This window comes from Macaca fascicularis, chromosome 8 (genome assembly GCF_037993035.2).
Source record: "Macaca fascicularis isolate 582-1 chromosome 8, T2T-MFA8v1.1".
In the NCBI taxonomy this organism is placed as follows: Eukaryota; Metazoa; Chordata; class Mammalia; order Primates; family Cercopithecidae; genus Macaca; species Macaca fascicularis.
The window spans coordinates 97,865,165-97,884,552 of NC_088382.1; the positions used below are offsets into that span (position 1 = coordinate 97,865,165).

Sequence of the window (19,388 nt, forward strand, 5' to 3'; positions counted from 1 at the left end):
AGGTGAGAGATGATGGTGCTTTGGACCAGGTTGGTACCAGCAGAGATTCTGAGAAGTGGTTGTATTTTGGATATATTTTGAGAATATGTCTCCCAAGATACACTGATGGATTAGACATAGGCTATGAGGAAAAAAAGAAGAGCTGAGGAAGACAGCATTTTCTTTTTTGGATCTGAGCCAAAGGATGGACATGCCTACTCAGGGAGAAGGCTGTGCAATATTTTGTTGCTATTGTTTTGTTAGTTTGTTTTAACTCTACGGTATATTCAACATGGTGCTAAAAACTATATTTTGAGGAAGAATAAACATCTGCACTGAGATAGCACAGACATTTGTCTACCTTGCTAGTCTCTAAATTTCCTGTCTAATGGCTAAAGAAACATGCAAGGTAATGTAACACTGAATTTTGTCTAAATTAATTTTCCTAGTAGTCTTTTATTTTCTATGCACCCTATGGGATTTCAGAAGTCCCTCATTAGTGGGCTGATATTCCTATGACACATTATTGAAAGAACTTACTACATAATTGGCACTGTTCCAGGTGCCAGAGATACAGCTGTGGACAAGACTCTGCTCCCACAGTGCTTATATATTCTAGTTATAAGAGATAAATAATAAACAGAACAAAAAGATAATTTCATATGGTGAGGGGGTGAGGAAATGACAAACAGGATTTCAATGGCAGAAGGAGCTAAAGACGCCTAGCACTGAGTTTCCAGCCGGGGGAATGCTGAGAAGGCCAAACAAAGATGGCCAGTTCAAAGGACTGGACTGCTCAGTGAGTTGGAGCAATGACGATCACTGTGTCTGATGGAAAAATGGATGAGGGGACAAAAATGGGAGTAAAAAAACATTTCAGAAGTTCACATAAGAGAAGAGAGAAGCCAGGACTTGTGTGATAGCCATGGAGATATGAAGAATTAGTTTCAGTATGTGTTCTGAGAGAATTGTTCATGGGGATTGGTGACGGATTTGATATGTAATGGAGAAATTGATTGTGATTTCAAATAAAGAATAATCTTATAATAGAGAAATAAATCATGTTAGTATTATTTGCTTGTAAGTACATAATAGTTTTGAGAAAAATGAAGCAAAATATATAATAAAAATAATAAATGTGGAGTACTATTTGGATTTGAGAACACATCACTGTGTTTTTCAAAGCTATGTACTGATTAGCTTCCAGATATGCTTAACGACATTATATATGATTGTCATTAATAAATACAAGGTATCTGTACACCAAATCCTCATGACATGAGTTTACCTCCATAACAAACCTGCACATGTACCCCTGAACATAAATTAAAAGATTACAAAAAAGAGATAAAAAGGTTATAGATGCTGATGACACTGAGCCCAGGTTGAATCCGGGAAGTCAGTGCCCAGTTTCACACATGAAGGGTGGAGATAAAAAGGATCATTATGGTTGAAAAATGTGAGCTGAAAGGAAGGTGTATTTTCAATAATAAATCAGAATAAATAGTTAGAAACTGACACTGCTTTATTTATCTTCTGGAGGCCCACTTAATTGTGGATTTTGGATAGTATGGAAGAAAAACGATAGCTGGTTAAAATAAATTTAAAATTCTAAATTAAAAAATAGGAATAAACATAATTATAGATATTATTTCATTTTAATAGGCTTTGATATGTAAAGTTAAAATGACTGTTCAAAATGGAAATGAGTACTCAGTGGTCTTACTTGAATTAAACAAAGATGGAAAATTCAACATTACTTTAGGAAGAAAAATACTTATTGCTCTTATTTAAATATATATGATGAATTTCAATGGTATGTGCATTTTTTTTTTTTTTTTTTGAGATGGAGTCTCATTCTGTCACACAGGCTGGAATACAGTGGCACTATCTCGTCTCAGTGCAACCTCCACCTTCTGGGTTCAAACAATTCTCCTGCCTCAGCCTCCCGAGTAGCTGAGATTACAGATGCCCACCATTACAGGCAGTGAATTTTTGTGTTTTTTGTAGAGATGAGGTTTCACTACTTTGGCCAGGCTGGTCTCGAACTCCTGACCTCAGGTCGCCTTGGCCTCCAAAGTGCTGGGATTACAGGTGTGTGCCACCGTGCCCGGCCATATGATGCATTTTTAATTGTGTTCTTAATGATTTGGTTATGTTGAATTAGCAGTATAAATAATGTAAAAATAGTAACACCTAATTGTTTTTTTATGAAAGTTCAGAAAAAATTATAGTTAAAATTTCCAATTTAGATGATTAAAATTACTAACTTTTTATAACACATACAATGTAGTGGTAATTTAATGACCTCTGACAACACATTTTATGCAGTAAAAAAATAAATAAATACAAGATATACAAGTATGCTTCAAAGTGAGAGCGAGAGTTCTGAACTAGGTGCAAACAAACACAAGAGTTTAGAAACTTTTATGCCATTGAGAGATGTATTTTGTATGTATTCATAAATGAACTCACAAAGGTCACAGAGTGATCATGAGGTAACAAGATTGCTACTAACAATTCTAATAAAAATGCAGAAATGATTAAATATATTTGCAGAATAAAAGACATTGACTTAAAATGAGTAAAAGTCTGAAAAACTTAATAAAGCTAATTTAATTTTAAAATATTTTTACTGGCCCTTTCTTTTTGTGAAAACAGTAAAGTGAGTTTACTTCTTATTTTAACAGATGATAGATTTCATTTTTTGAAGTATATGTGGCATTTTATTATACTATTTCACTGATTCTTTCAAACTTCCAACTTGGTAAATTTTGGAATTTTAATCTAAAAATTGTTAAATTTTATCTTTAATGCCCATGTCTTACACAGTCTTACATAACAAAACAAGTGTCTTTATTTATAAGTACAAAAGAGTTGAGAAAAATGAAGTAAAATAATATAATAAAAATAAAAAATGTGAAACAGTATTTAGATTTGGAAATGAAATTGATGTCTTATCATTAGATCAAAACAATTTCATTTCATAACAATTCTACATATTAAGAATGGTTACAACTCTTTAAAGGTTTTTTTTGTTGTTGTTGTGGATAAGACATGGTCTCACTCTATCACCCAGGCTGGAGTGCAGTGGCATAGCTCACTACATCCCCTATCTCCCTGGGCTTAGATAATCTTTCTGTCTCAGCCTCCTGAGTAGCTGGGACTACAGTTGTGCACCACCACGCCTGGCTAATTTTTATACTTTTTGTAGAGACAGGGTTTTGCCATGTTGCCCAGATGGTCTTGAATTCCTAGGCTCAAGTGATTCACTCACCTCGGCCTCCCAAAGTGCTGAGATTATAGTTGTGAGCACCAGTGCCGGCCCTCTTTAAAGTTTTTGATACAGTAATAAATCTTTTTAAAGTATTGTTTGATCCCTAATATTAGAAAAAAAAATCCTAAATACTGTGGCATCTAGTTGGGTTACAAATATCTCATAATATAATGTCAAAATATTTTTATATAAACAGGGTTAAATCCCCTTTACTCAATTAAATAGACAAAAATTAGTTGTTTGGAAAGGCATACTAATATTTTATGTAAGTGATTATCAGTTAAATAGAATTTACTATAACAGGGAATGCAGACAATTGCTAAGAATAAAAGAGAATAAACACAGTAGAGTATAGTTAAATTACTAACATATCCTGAATGTGCTGTAATATTCTATCCAGAGAAAATAAAATAGACCAATTTACTTTTATTCATATTATGTTTGTATAACTAATGGAGTTTCACAACTTTTTTCTTAAGTATGAGAAATGGTCACAAAATAGAAAGTGAATATGGAGTCCCTCCAGGAAACCTTGCCTTACGTTAAATATTTGGCTATTTCCCAAGATGCTGGCTTTCTATGCAGGGCAGAGTTAATTAAGTACACATTACATTGGGTGTTGTTTAAGTGGGTTCTGCTTTTTCAGTCTGTTATGTATTCTCTGGATACACAAGTTGAGTTCTCTTTGAACTCAACAGGATCATCAAGTTCAGTGAACTCTTTGGGTTTAGAGAGAATAATGAAAAATGTTTCTGGGGAGGCATTTTTAAAAAAATTCCTTAGCAACCTCTTTGCTCTGTATATTAAAGTAAAATAACTTCCAGTGTGTGTCCTCAGTTGTAACAGAGTCATTCACTTAAAAACAAGAGGAGCTAAAGGATTAATATACTGGAAAAATAAAAACTAATCAATATAGCACTATTATATTAATTAATATATTATAAATACTTATATTCATCTCACAATTTAGGTACCTGTCCCATTGGCCGTTGTCACACAAAATAACATTTTGGAATTTAGATTTCTAAGAGAAAAAGAACTTATTCTAAGTCCATTTTATTAATATTCAACAATTGGGTAATACAGATCTATTTGATAAAAGTTATGTTACTCAGAAGCTTCTATCATTGTCATGAAAAAAAGTTTAACCAAAACCTGTTTGGAATTAACGAATTATTTCAACAACCAACTTTCCAACCATTACATAAACGCATACACAGTCTCTAATTTAACCTAAGTGAATAAATTTTTGGTTAAAATACTTCCAAAAATGAAGATAACTCATATGATGTATGATTTAATTTTCCAATTATTTAAAATATTAGGTTTTTCTGAAAGTCTTTAACAATTTGAGAATAACTAGAAATTTCCCCCTTAAATACACTCGCCACGATGCTGAGAACGCTTAGCTTTATTCCACATGCAGACTGATTTACAGTTCCCTTAAATTTTGATCATTGTTTTTTGTTTATTGAGATGGAGTCTCGCTCTGTTGCCCAGGCTGGAGTGTAGTGGCATGACCTCCACTCACTGCAACCTCTGCCTTCCGGGTTCAAGCAAGTCTCCTGCCTCAGCCTCCTGAGTAGCAGGGATTACACACATGCGCCACCATGCCCAGTTAATTTTTTATTTTTAGTAGAGATGGGGTTTCACCATGTTGGTCAGGCTGGTCTCGAACTCCTGACATCAGGTGATATGCCCGCCTCGGCCTCTCAAAGTTCTGGGATTACAGGCATGAGCCACCATGCCCAGCTTTGACTGCTTTCTGAGAGGAGTACATTAATTTTCCAGGAAGCAGCCAAACATGTGGTAGCCAGAAGAGAAAACTGTATATTGGGTAAAGCTTGGCCAAAAAACCCAAAGAGAAAAATTAGTATCACCACTGGTTTGTATATCAAAGTAATCTGGTCATTTTAACTTTTTCTGGATCACATTATACTGTTGGTTTATAATGAGTTTGCTATCAAATAAAACTTAGATTCCACCACTCTCACACCACCTCCTGTCTGCATATTGTCAGGGTACAGTTCAGCTACCCTTTCCATGAACAATTAATTTTTGAGCTTAAATGTCAGATTTTACTTATTAATTTATTTTTTCTAAATACTGTTCGAAAAAAAGAATAGCAAATGATTGCATAATGCTTTCTATACACTAGACAATTTCTTAACACCTTATATACATTAACTTTAAAGTGCAATATACTTAGCTCTCATTTCTAACTCTCCATAGTCTTGTCTTGTCAGAGCACTCTCAACCAATTTCTGCAATTTGTCTGGTAAATTAAAAGAAGTAAAGATAATAATTGGTATATATTAAACACTAACTATACTTCAAGCATTATGCTACTTTTATTATTTTTCTCATTATCTTACTTAATTTTCCCTAAACTTGGTGAGGTAGTGATATGGTTTGGCTGTGTCCCTACCCAAATCTCATCTTGAATTGCAGTTCCCATAATCCCTATGTGTCCTGGGAGGGACTCGGTGGGAGGTCATTCAATCATGGGGGCAGGTTTTCCTGTGATGTTCTTGTGATAGTGAATATGTCTCACGAGATCAGATGGTTTTATAAAGGATCATTATTTTATAAAGAGGACAAGCTCTCTTGTCTGCTGCCATGTAAGTTGTACCTTTGTTCCTCCTTGGCCTTCTGCTATGATTGTGAGGCCTCCCCAGCCATGTGGAACTGTGAGTCCATTAAACCGTTTTTTCTTTATAAATTACCCATCTTGGGTATTTCTTCATAGCAGTATGAAAATGGACGAATAGAGGTAGTATTGTTACAATATTCACTTTGCACGCTGGGACACTAAGATTTAGTGGATCTAAGTAACTTGCAGGTTTTACAGGTTATAAGTGACACAGAGAGCATTCAAACCCAGGTTTTTCCTGCTATAAAACAGACTCTTAACCGATGCTGTGTTTATCAATGACCTGAAAGTTTATACACACAAACACCTAATTACTTGTATGCTTAAAACCAGCTGAGGCCATTGTCAGGACAGGAACACAGCATGAGTGAAATTATAACCAGTTCTGAATATAATAGTTCTTAATCCTCCCTCCCTCCCTTCCTTCCTTCCTTTCTTTCATTTAAAAAAAAAGTGTAGTGAGTATAAGGATTCACAGATACTAAATAGGGTGCACTGCCAACAGTTTGGAAATCAGGTCAAAAAGGACACTATCTGAAATGAAGATAGTGTATCAATATATGGAGCTGTCTAAGGTGTACAGTTCTATAGTTGATTATACATTTTAGTTCCATTACTACTTATTGATTGTTTTTGTATGGTATGGGGTAGGTATGAACTCACTTTCATTGTTTCTCATATACATAATCAATTATCACAGAAAAATTTTATAGACGAAATAGTGAATCCTTTTCCAATTGATCTATAAAGCCTACTTTGGCATAAATCAATTTTTTTTATATATATACAAGGATCTGTTTCCTTGATCTATCATCTGTACTACTGGCCTATTAATCTATCTTTGTGCTAATGCCCAAAACTGCCTTAATTAGTATTGTTTTAAAGTAAGTCTTCATATCCAGTGGTGGGAACATTTTGATGTCCTCCTTGGCCTTCACTGTTCCTCAGAGATGTTTGATTCAGTGTGTTAAATTATACAAACAATAGCTTACTGGGATTTTTGTTGGAATTCCATTGAATTTGTGGAAAAGTCAAACTTTCATTATATTAAGTCTTTCTACTGAGAGCAAAATATATCTCTTCATTTATTGTTCATCTTCTGTTACGTCCTTCAATAAAAATTCATAATTTTCTCCATAAAAGGTTTATACATCATTTTATAGATTTATTCTTTGCTCTTATATTTTTGTGTCTATTTTAAATAGTGCCTTTGTAAAGGTTATACACTTGGACTGCTTTTTAATGTGGGCACATGTGTGTATATATTTCGTATGTTGGTTTTTATTAAAAAGACCGTTACAGTCTTGCAGTCTCTGCTTCGATATATAAAATGTTTGGAAGTTATCACTTCAAACCTCACAAGAAATAAAACCGAATAAATTGAAATAACTCTTCTTCATTCCATCAAAAAAATAAGGTCATAGGGCAAAATTCTGCCCCAAAAGTGGAGAGAGGAGCAAATACAGAGACTCATGGTTTATCAAGAGGAAAAGTTCTGAAGCCAAGAGAAGGAAAAACCCTCAACGTCTCAGCCTTAGGGGTGGAGGGCGGGGAGAGAGCTCTACACTTTACATGTTTGACCCCCAGGACCCTCATCAAGTTCTTACAGTGAAGATCTGAGAAAGATCCTCTCCTTCCTCCAGCATGGGGAGGAAAAAAGCAACAATTTTGAAATATGCCAAGAGTATTCTATTCTCCATAATAAAGGCCAGTGTTAAAAGAAAACTATTTTATCAAAGCATTATCTGATCTAGGTTAAAGATAATTAGACAGCTCAACCTCCTTTTGCCTTCATATACTACATAAATGAAGAAAAACAAAAAGCCTAATAGACTTGTCAGAAGGTCACAGCTCAGATACTCAGACTCACTAAAAAGGACTTAATCACAGGATTACAGATGCTTCCTCTGTACAATATCTTATACCAAACCAACAGGGCTCCACTATATTAACAGTGGATTACAAATGAGGTAGTTTAAAGACACGGTTATCTATTTAAGGAGGAATTTCTAGAGATATTTAAAGACAGGAGGAGACAAAGTAAAAAGAATGCTAGAAGAAATTCAGCTACAGCCAAGGTTAAATACAACCCAACCCCTAACTAGATAAACATAAAAGCTCACATCAAAGGATTATTACCTCATTTCCTATTACCCAATACCTTCCCACTTGCAACAGAAAATTACAAGCAATTCTATTGCTTGCTTTGCAAAAAGGAAGAGAAAACAGGCTGAAGAGATAAAGCAAGCAACAGAACCAGACTCAGATATGGCCAACATTTTGGAAGTTTCAGAATGAGAATGCATAATTACTGATCAATAGGCTAAGGGTTCTAATGAAAAATGTAGACAACATAAAGAAAACACATGGATAATATAACCAGAAAGATGGGAGCTCTAGAGAAGAATCCAAACAGAAATTAAGAATGCCTTTGATAAGCTGGTATTAGATTAAACATGGCAAAGGAAATAATCAGTGCGCTGTAAGATATGTCAAAAGAAACATCCCAAATTGAAAAATGAACTGACATGAATGTCTAATAGATAGATTTAATTTTTATATAGTTGTTTAATTCTTATGTGATTAATAGATCATTGAAAATTGAGTCTGTTTATTGTTAAAATTTTTCTTACCATATGTGGCAAGTCCTGCATATCCTCACCTATTTCATATATTCCAACTTTTATTCTTGTGGGAAAAATTTCTCTTTTTTTACTGTAAGAAGTTTATTTTCTATTCTTACCTAATGAAGAATTTGTGTCAATTTGTAAGCATGTAAAGTTTATTGTGGAGTATAACCTCATGTATATTATTATTTTTATATGTTGCCCTTTCCTTTGTTCAATATTTCTGGGTGTTACTGGATATTTCACTTTGAATTAAAGAGAGAGCGGAGATAGGACAATATATTGTATCTAATCTCTATCTCAGAGTATAATATTAGCTGTAGGTTTTTAGTAAATGCATTGAAGAAGCAAAAAAAGAGAATGAAAAAGAGAACAGAATATCTAAGAACTAGAGAGAAAATACACACAATGAAAATACTAGGAGAAGAGAGAAAGAAATTTAAGTAATAATGGTTGAGGATATACCAAAATTAATAGCAGAAACCAAATCATAGATCTGGGAAACTCTGAGAACATGAAACAGAATAAATATAAAAAAAACTATACCTAAGCATATCATATTCAAAGCAGAAAACAAAAGACAAAAAGAAAACTGTAGAAAAAGTCAGACGGGGGTAAAATACCTTATCTGTAGAGGAACAAAGATACCAATTCTATTAAACCCCTCTTCAAGAGCCATGCAAGCAAAAAGAAAGGGGCTTGAAATATTCAGTGTTTAAATAATAAAATCACCAACCTAGAACTCTGTATCCAGTGAAACTACCATTTAAAAGTGAAGTGGAAAAATGACTTTCTCAGACAAATAAAAACTAAAAACACTTGTTGTCCACAGAATTGCCTTACAAAAAAAAAAAAAAAAAAAAAAGGTAAGAGAAGTTCTTCAGAAAGAAGAAAAATGATGTTCATCAGAAATGCGTATCTCTTTAAAAAAGAAAGATCATTAGGGAAGGAATAAATGAAAGTAAAATAAAGTATTTTATTATTCTTAGTTTTAATTGATCTAACAATAACTCTTCAAAATAATAATAGAAATAATGTATTGGGTTATCATAGCACATGGATAAATAAAATGAATAATGAGAATGTTCTAAGGGACAGAAGAATTAAATTAGAAACTCTGTTATGAGATACCTGTAATACCTGTGAAGTAGTATAATGTTATGTGAAAGTAGACTTTGATTACTTGCACATATATATTGCAAGCCCCAAGGCCACCACTTAAAAATAACTGTAAAAAGGAGCACAATTGACAGGCTAAGAGAAAATGAAAACATGTAAGATGGTCAATTAAAACCAGAGAAGGCACTGAAAGAGGGGAAGACAAAAACAAATATAAAAAACCAATAACAACAGCAAATAGTTACAAACGTTGTAGGTATTAATCCAACTGCATCAATAGTCACTTTAAATGTGAATACTAGGATGGGCACGGTGGCTCACATCTGTAATCCCAGCACTTTGGGAGGCCGAGGCGGGCGGATCACCTGAGGTTGGGAGTTTGAGACCAGCCTGACCAACATGAAGAAACCCCATCTCTACTAAATATACAAAATTAGCCTGGCGTGATGGCATATGCCTGTAATCCCAGCTACTCGGGAGGCTGAGGCAGGAGAATCGCTTGAACCTGGGAGGCAGAGGTTGCAGCGAGCTGAGATTGCGCCATTTCACTCCAGCCTGGGCAACAAGAGTGAAACTCCATCTCAAAAAAAAAAAAAAAAAAAAAAAAAAAAAAAAAAAAAAGGTCAATACTAAATATGCCAATAAAAATAGCAAAGATTAAAAAAAAAATGAAACAAAAACAGAAAGCAAGTTCCACCATATGTTTCTCACAAGAAACCTGCCTTAAATATGAGGACACAGATAAATTAAGAGTAAATTAAGAGTAAACATATAGGGAAAGATATATTATCTTTACGCACATTAAAAAAAACTAGGTTAGCCACATTAATTTAAGATATAGCAGAGTTCATAGAAAAGAAAATTATTGGGGATAAAGAGTCATTACATAATGATAAAGGTCTCAATTTTTCAAGAAGATATTAGAATTACTTAATGTGCAAGTGCCTAACAACATAGCAAGAACATATATGTTACAAAAATTGATAGAAATGCAAGAAAAAAATGCATGGAGCACTATTATAGTTGGAGACTTCCAATATCACTCTATTTAATATCAAAACCAGGTAAAGATATATAAAAAAAAGAAAAACTATGGATCAGTAACATTCATGAACACAGATGTAAAAATCCTAAAAAATGTCAGCAAATCAAATAGAACAATCTATACAAAGAACTGTACATTATGTCAAATTGAGAATTATCCCAGATACGCAAGGCTGATTCAAGATTTGAAAATTCTATTAATGTAATATTTCACATCAAAAGTCAAAAGAAGAAAATTCATATTATCATATCAGCAGATGCAGAAAAAGCATTTGTCAAAATCCAACACCCGTTCACAATATATACTTTTAGCAAACTAAGAATAGAGGGGGACTTCTTCTATCTGATGAACACCGTCTGGTAAAGAATCTACAGTTTAAAACACACATGATGTTGAAGAACTATTTGTATTTCTCCTAAGATCAGAAAAGCCAATGAGTTCCGTTCTTACCACTCCTATTCAACACCATACGGGAAACACTAGCTAATGTAATGCAACAATAAAAATAAATGAAAAGAGGCAGATTAGGAAGAAAAAAATATTTATGACTGTCTTTGTTTACAGATGATATATCCTATATTGAAAAGTACCAATAACAAAAAATCTCCTAGACTAATAAGCAATTATAGTAAAGTTGCAGAATACAAGGTTAATATACAAAAGTCAATTGCTTTTCCATATGCTAACAACAAACAACTCAAATTTGATATGAAAAACATAATACCATTTAATTTAGCACCAGAAAAGTAAAATACTTAGAAATAAATCTATCAAAATATGCATATGAGGAAAAGTATAAAATTTTGATGAAAGAAGTCAAAGATCTCAATAAATAGGAAGATATCCATGTTCATGGATAAGAAGACTATATACTGTTATCAGTTATTTCCAAGATGAACTATAGATACAATGCATGCAAAACTCATGGCAAGTTATTTTGTGTGAATCAACAAACTCTAATGTTTATATTGAAAGGCAAGAGACTCCAAATACCCAGCAGAATACTTAAGAAAATAAACACAATCAGACAACAGAAACTACCTATTAGTAAGACTTACTACAAAGTCACAGTAATCAACATAGGACGATATTGGATTAATAACAAATACATATATCAAAGGAACAAAGGAAGGTGCCCAGAAATTGACCACTACAAATAGAGTCAACTGAGCAAAGGCAATACAATGGAGAAAGAATGATCTTTTCAACAAATGGTGTTAGAACAACTGGATATTCACAAGTAAAAGAAATGAATCTGGACACTGACTTTATACATCTCTCAAACATTTATTCAAAAGAAATCAGAGCCTTAAATGCAAAACATAAAACTACTAAACTTCTAGAATATAACATAGGAGAAAATCTAAGGACTTTGGGTTTAATGATGATTTTTAATATACAACACCAAAAGCACAATGCAAGAAGGAAAAAAAAATGCTAAGTTGGACATTATTAAAATTACACTTCTGCTCTTAAAAAGACATTTTAAAGAGAATAAAAAGACAAGCCACAGATATGAAGAAAGTATTTGAAAACAGAACTGATGAAAGACTAACATACACAATATACAGAAAAACTTAAAACAAGCAAGTCAATTAAAAATTGATAGATCTGAACAGACACCTCGCCAAAGAAGATACAGAGACAGTAGGTAAATAAGCATATGAAAAGTTGTATCTAATGTCATTAGGGAATTGCAAATTAAAGCAATCTTTATCAATAAAATTGCTTATCTTAATAAACAATTGATTTATAATAATTGTTTTATCTCAATTATTTTATCTGAATAAAATATCACTAACTCTTTTTAGAATAACTACAACTGAATACACTGACAACAACATATGCTGGGGGTAGGGCTTGTAGGTCTACAGTATCTCTCATTTACTGCTGGTAATAATGCAAAATGGGATAACCATGTCAGAAGACAGTTTGACAGTTTCTTACAAAGCAAACCATAGTCTTTTCACATGATCAGCAATCACACTCCTTGGTATTTATCCAAATGAGTTGAAAAGTTATGCCTACACAAAAACCTGCACACAAATGTGTATACTGGCCTTATTCATAATCTCCCCAAATTGGAAACAACCAAGATGACTTCAATAGGTGAATGAATAAACATACAATGGCACATTTATACAATGGATTATTGTTCAGAAATAAAAAATGAGCTTCAAGTCACGAAAAATGTGAAGGAACCTTAAGAGCCTATTGTCAAGTGAAAGAGGCCAGTCTGAGAAAAAGCTACATTCTCTATAGTTCCAACTATATGGACATTCTAGAAAAGGCAAAATGATAGAGACATTAAAAAAAAAAAAAAAAAATCCAGTGCTGGCCAGGGTTTTGGGAAGAGGACAGAAGGGGTAAATAGGTGAAACACTGAAATTTTAGGGAAGGAAAACTATTCTGTATGATATTATATTGGTAGATAAATGACATTATACATTTGTCAAAACCTATAGAACCACACAATATAGTGTGAACTATGAACTTAAGTAGTCATAATGTACCAGTACTGGCTCATCAATTTTAACTAATCTACTGTGCTAATGCAAGATGTTAATAATAGGAGAAACCATTTATATTGGGGGAGTATGTAAAGGATGGAAGAGAGGGTACACAGTAACTCTGTGAACCCTCTGTACTATCAGTTTTTGTGTAAATGCAAAATTGTTCTGAAAATAAAATCTAATTTTAGGCTGACTATATTTGTTAATTATTTCTAAACAATCATCAGAATTTCTTCTGGGTTTACCATATAGAAATATATATAAACTGAGACTAATGATAGTTTGTTTCTTTTCAAATCTTGTATCTTTTACTTCCATTTCTTTCTTTACCTCTATTAGTAGTTTTACAATGTTGCTGAATAGAGGAGAGGTAGCAGATACTGTTTTTGCTTCTTAAAGATTTTACCAACATTTTGTATGTGAACTACATAACAAAAGTGTAGTATTTTTCATAGAGGCCATTTTTCTGTTTAACAAAACGTACTTCTTTTTTTTTTTTTTTTTTTTTTTTTTGAGATGGTGTTTCACTCTTGTTGCCTAGGCTGGTGTACAATGGCGCAATCTCGGCTCACTGCAACCTCCACCTCCTGGGTTCAAGTGATTCTCCTGCCTCAGTCTCTGGAGTAGCTGTGATTACAGGCATGCACCACCACATCCAGCTTTTTTTTTTTTTCTTTTCTTTTCTTTTTTTTTTTTTTAGTAGAGACAGGGTTTCTCCATGTTGGCCAGGATGGTCTCAAACTCCCAAGCTCAGGTAATCTGCTCTCCTCAGCCTCCCAAAGTGCTGAGATTACAGGTGTGAGCTACTGCGCCTGGCCCAAAATGTACTTTTTTGCTTTGATTCCTGCTTATCAAAAATGGATGGTAAATTTCCTTGGCCACTTTTCTGTATCCATTAAGGTAATCGTATGAAGTTTCTTATTTAATATTCTATGTTACTGCCAAGACAGAAGTTCAACATCTCTCTACTTGACCTACATGCTCACATGCCTCCTAAATTTCCTAATTTCCCTCTACTTTTGGTTTTTAGGTTTTTTCCTTTTATTTCAGCTTAACAATGTTTTTAAGATATATATTTAGTTTTAAAAATCTAATATATCTCATCCAAGTTTTACCCTAATTGGTAGTATATTTTAGGCTTTCTATTCTGCCATGTGACCATTTTTCATCAAAATCTACAAATGCTTTTCATGGTGTATCCATGGGCTGGGAGTGGTGGCTCACTCCTGTAATCTCTGCACTTTGGAATGCCAATGCAGGAGGATCACTTGAGCCCAGGAGTTCAAGACCAGTCTGGGCAACATGGTAAAACCCTATCTCTGGAAAAAAAAAAAAAAAAAAAAGCAAAAATTATCTGGGCATGGTTGTGCACACCAATAATCCCAACTACTCAGTGGGCTAAGGCAGGAGGATCCCTCGAGCCTGGGAGGCAGAGTTTGTAGTGAGCCAAGATCACACCACTACACTAGGGCCTGAGTGACAGAGTGAGGCCCTGTCTCAAAAAAAAAAAAAAAAAAAAAAAAAAAAAAAAAAAAATCCATGTTTTCCTCTCAGAAAGCACTGTAACCACTAATTCCACTAATGGAAAAAGGGTTATTAGACAAGAGACATATACATTACAGTTATTGGGAAAATAACTGTATATTCCATATGAACTTATTGGTTTCTTAACTTAGCAGAGTTAACTTTCTTAACTCTGCTTTGGAAATACAGATCGTAGAGATGATAAAACAAATACGTGAAATAAAAATATCTTGTGAGCAAATTTAAATGATGGTGAATATTAACTTCATGGGCTTAGCCTAAAGCTGCTTCATCTTTGATTTTTCTTATCTGCAGAAATAATTAAAGTAAGTAGCATAAGACAATAATCTAGGAGCATAAGACAATAATCTAGGAGCTGTGTGAGAAGACAGCATAAGAATATAAAAGAAGACAGAAAAGTGTTCCCAGGCCAGGCACGGTAGGTCACACCTGTATCCCAGCACTTTGGGAGGCTGAGGAGGGCAGATCACTTGAGGTCAGGACTTCAAGACCAGCCTGGCCAACATGGGGGAATCCTGTGTCTACAAAAAATACAAAAGTTAGCTGGGCATGGTGGTCCAGGCCTGTAATCCCAGCTACTTGGGAGGCTGAGGTAGGAGAATTGCTTGATTCTGGGAAGTGGAAGTTGCAGTGAGCTGAGATCATGCCACTGCACTCCAACCTGGGTGATGGAGTGAGACTCTGTTTCAGAAAAAGAAAAAAAAAAGTATCTCCAAAATAACCAAAATAAGTTCAAGTGACATGTTCCAGTTATATAAGTAGAAAATTAATATATTGAGGCTTTTGTTTTATCTTTAATCATATACAAAAGGGTATTTACATGAAGAATAATACTTTAAAATTATCATTTCTAGTCACATAATCTGACAGAGATGACTCCTGACGTTCCACCCTCTCGCCAAAGTACCTTTCCTCTTCTCCTGCCCATTGGTTTAACAAGTTCTTTCTTTTCCTATGGGTCTTAGTTGAAAACCTATTTCTTTAGGCCAATCTCATCTGGTTTTCTAGAATGGGTTGGACGACCCTGGTTTACATTTCTCTTGCATGCTGTCCTTTCTTTTTATAACAAGCATCGTATTTATATGACTATTCAACTTCTTTTGACTGTAAATTCCATGAGGACAAACAGGGTCCTCATGTTTTATTTGTTGTTACATCTCCAGGCCTTAGCATTGTTCTTTGTTCATACTGGGACTCAATAAGCAGTTGTTCAATTACAAAATGAATAAATGTGAAAATTCATTAATAACAATAGTCACTCTAGGTTGGAAAATACTTTGTTACTGAAGACAAAACCACTTGCACAATTAAGAAAAAGATAAAAAGCAGAATGGTTAGACTGATATTAAACACTGATTAATTATTTCAACATTCTGTTTAAATAGCAGTTATTTACATATTTTATTATTTGATTACTTTAGAGATTATAAATATTTATCAAAGAATGTAATATGTTAGAACATTCATCTAAAGTCCCTCATAATATTGACATTCATTCAAGAAGCTGGAATAGTTTACAAAAGAGCCCAAGTGTTTCAGAGTGTCTACATGGTATCTAATGAACAATTTACTCTCCTCTCAATAGCAGTTTTAAGTCTCTTATGTTAACATTATACCCCTATATATTAACATGTAGTCAACGTGCAGAAGATACTAAACTATGTGTCAAAACAAATAGTAATGAAAAATGGGGAAAAGGGGAGATTAATCATGAGTTCTTATACCTGTAAGTGATGTGCTTGTGCTGCCACTTCTGTCCTGTCAATGCATATCGCTTTCGACGAATATGAAATTTGGAGCTACCTCTTGTCTGGTCAGGTACACCGCATCGGGGCTTCTTCATCCAGCTGGGAAAAAAAAAAGCAGTATTTTCCAGTTATTTACTAATAACCCTAATCATTAAATTCAAAAGGAAATCAATTAAGAGGTTAATCTGAGATAGTGATGATGAAAATGGCAAACTATAAAGTAAAGGGAACACTGAATTTTCTTGCACTTTGAATCTAAGTAGATAGCATAGTTTTTCCTGAATTATCAAGAAACACTAGTTTACTATTCAGATCCTGTAGATAATTTTCTTCTCTCTGATTTATTTTGAGCTAACTGTAGACAGAGGTACTCTAAAGCTTCTAAGAATTTGCTGTTAACAAGGTATATAATCTCGGGCAAGTCTTTAATTCCTAGTGTTACTCATAAAATGCCACTAAGGAGTATTCCACCTTTAACATTCAAAGATTATTCTAATCTATTACCTGAGTTTAAATGCCACGATTCAAGAGGATATATGCTACTCTGTTCTAATTTACATAGCAGTCAACTGTTTGTTCAAATAAAATATTCATTTCTCTACCTTTTCTTCTTTACATTTGATCATTATTTCATTTCCAAGCAGCAGCCTCTTGCTTTGAATATTTGATAAATAACCAAATTCAATGCTTAAAAATATTTTTCTGAATATGAGGTTTTGCACTCACAAGACTAAGGTTTAATGTATTTCAATTTGAAAAGGAAATGCTGCTTTTAATTTATTAATCTTAATACATATACAGATAAAATAGTCTAATTTCTCTTCTAGAGAGTCTCACTGGACCACTGTCACATTTTCTATCTATTCTTGCATTTTATCTAAGTAGAAAGATTTTCATGATTTGGGGGGTAGTTTTTCTTTAGTGCTTTATAAAGTGACTTTACTGTTTATTAGTCTCTTTATTTTAATAACTACAAAGGTAAGGCAGAAAATTCATAGTGCTACATGGTTCAGAAAGTAAAAATGAAAAACAATTTTTGGAGTATTTGCAGTACAATTTCTATAGTTTTTAAACGCAAAAGGCGTGATCATAGAGATGACTCTCTAAGTCATTTAAACATTAAGTAATTTACATGTAAAGTAATTTACATGTTATGCAACAAAATCAAATAATCCACTTTTACAAACAAAATAACTTTCTGCATCAGTGAAATAATAACTTTTACTTCTTAAGAAAGATGGCACGTTTCCAGAAAACATTAAAAGATTCTGCTTTCTTATTCTGACCCCAGTAATGTAGACCATGCAGTTACCAGAATTAACAAATTCCATCCTAGTTTAAATGCAGTGTAGAGTTACTTCCGAAAATCATTCTTCCCCTTTAAGTCCTCGAATTAAAAAATACATCTTGTAAATGATAAATTCTAAGAGGCTATCCAGCTTTACGGAACTGAGCTCTCAGGAGGTGAGATCAGAGGCCTCTCAGTTTTAACTAACACTTCCAGGGTATTCCTAAACACAATGAATTTGAGAGATATTTCATTACATTGTAAAACACTCAAGAGAAGGGGTTTTGGTATTCTCAGTATCTTGCACAACTCCTGGCATAGGAGAAATATCTAGATACTGATTTAACTAACAATTAAGTATTAATGGTGTGCCTACGATGATTTAAGTTGCTTTTATATGTGGGTATTAATTATATTCTCAAAAAATTATAATATTCCTAAGGTAGGTACTTATCTCATTGAAAGTCCCGGGAGAACAAACAATATGTAATTATGAAATATGAATATATTTACTTAATGTGGGATATGTTTACATTCACATTTAGCTAAGGAAAACATTTAAGTAAGCAATCTGTAAAAAAAAAAAAAAAAAAAAAAAACCCGAAATGGATAGCTGGGTAAAATTTGAAACAATAGAATTCACTATTACCAGAATAAAATGTATTTTCAATAAGGGTATAGTCTCTAAAATTACTTTAGTATGTATAAAATTGAAAAATGAAGGCAGTGATGTCATGCTTTTGTTGGAGTCAGTAAAAGATTTATTTGTGAAGTGTATGCATCTTCCAAAGAACAGATTTTTTTTTTTTTGAGTCCGAGTTTTGCTCTTGTCACCCAGGCTGGAGTGCAATGGCATGATCTTGGCTTACCACAACCTCCACCTCCCGGGTTCAAGTAATTCTCCTGCCTCAGCCTCCCGAGTAGCTGGGATTACAGGCATGTGCCACCACACCCGGCTAATTTTGTATTTTTAGTAGAGACAGGGTTTCTTCATGTTGGCCAGGCTGGTCTCAAACTCCCAAGCTCAGGTGATCTGCCTGCCTCAGCCTCCCAAAGTGCTGGGATTACAAGCGTGAGCCACAATGCCCGGCCCAAAAAACAGATATTTTAGGGAGGAATATTAGGTTCCTGTGCTAAAAGACATTTCTGCTGAATTCCTTATTTAAGTTTTGGGCTTTTGCCACTTCATATAGTTGTTTGCTTGTGTTCTATTTGTTCATTTACCCATCTCATCCTGATTTATTCATCCTACAGTATTTTTGAGCTTTTACAACATGCTAACATATATAAAAGAAAGTATGGATTAAAAGATGAAGAAAGAAAGAGCCCCTTCCTTACTGAGCTCATAGCACACAGGTAAGACACGTATCATTTAAAAAGTACAATATAATGGGGTAAGTGCTCTCACACCTCCATCTAGATATCCTGTCATCATCTCTAATGTTATATGTAATACAAAGAAAATAATGACATTCCTACCCCAAACTTTCACCAATTTATCTGATGCCTCATCTTAACTGAAAGCCTTAGCATCTTCTAATGCCCACACCAGATATCCAGGTATGATCCTCTACTACTCTTTCCTCACATCCAA

General features: G+C 33.7%; 1 protein-coding gene across 2 annotated transcripts in view; it reads right to left on the minus strand.

Moving 5' to 3' along the window:
* Positions 1-19,388, minus strand: part of MMP16 (matrix metallopeptidase 16) — a 358,463-nt gene that overhangs the window by 200,375 nt on the left and 138,700 nt on the right. For both annotated transcript variants that reach the window (XM_073999069.1, XM_005563660.5), the window contains exon 3: positions 16,483-16,605. In XM_073999069.1, the coding sequence (XP_073855170.1) occupies positions 16,483-16,605 (123 nt within the window). The remainder of the gene's footprint in view (positions 1-16,482; positions 16,606-19,388) is intronic.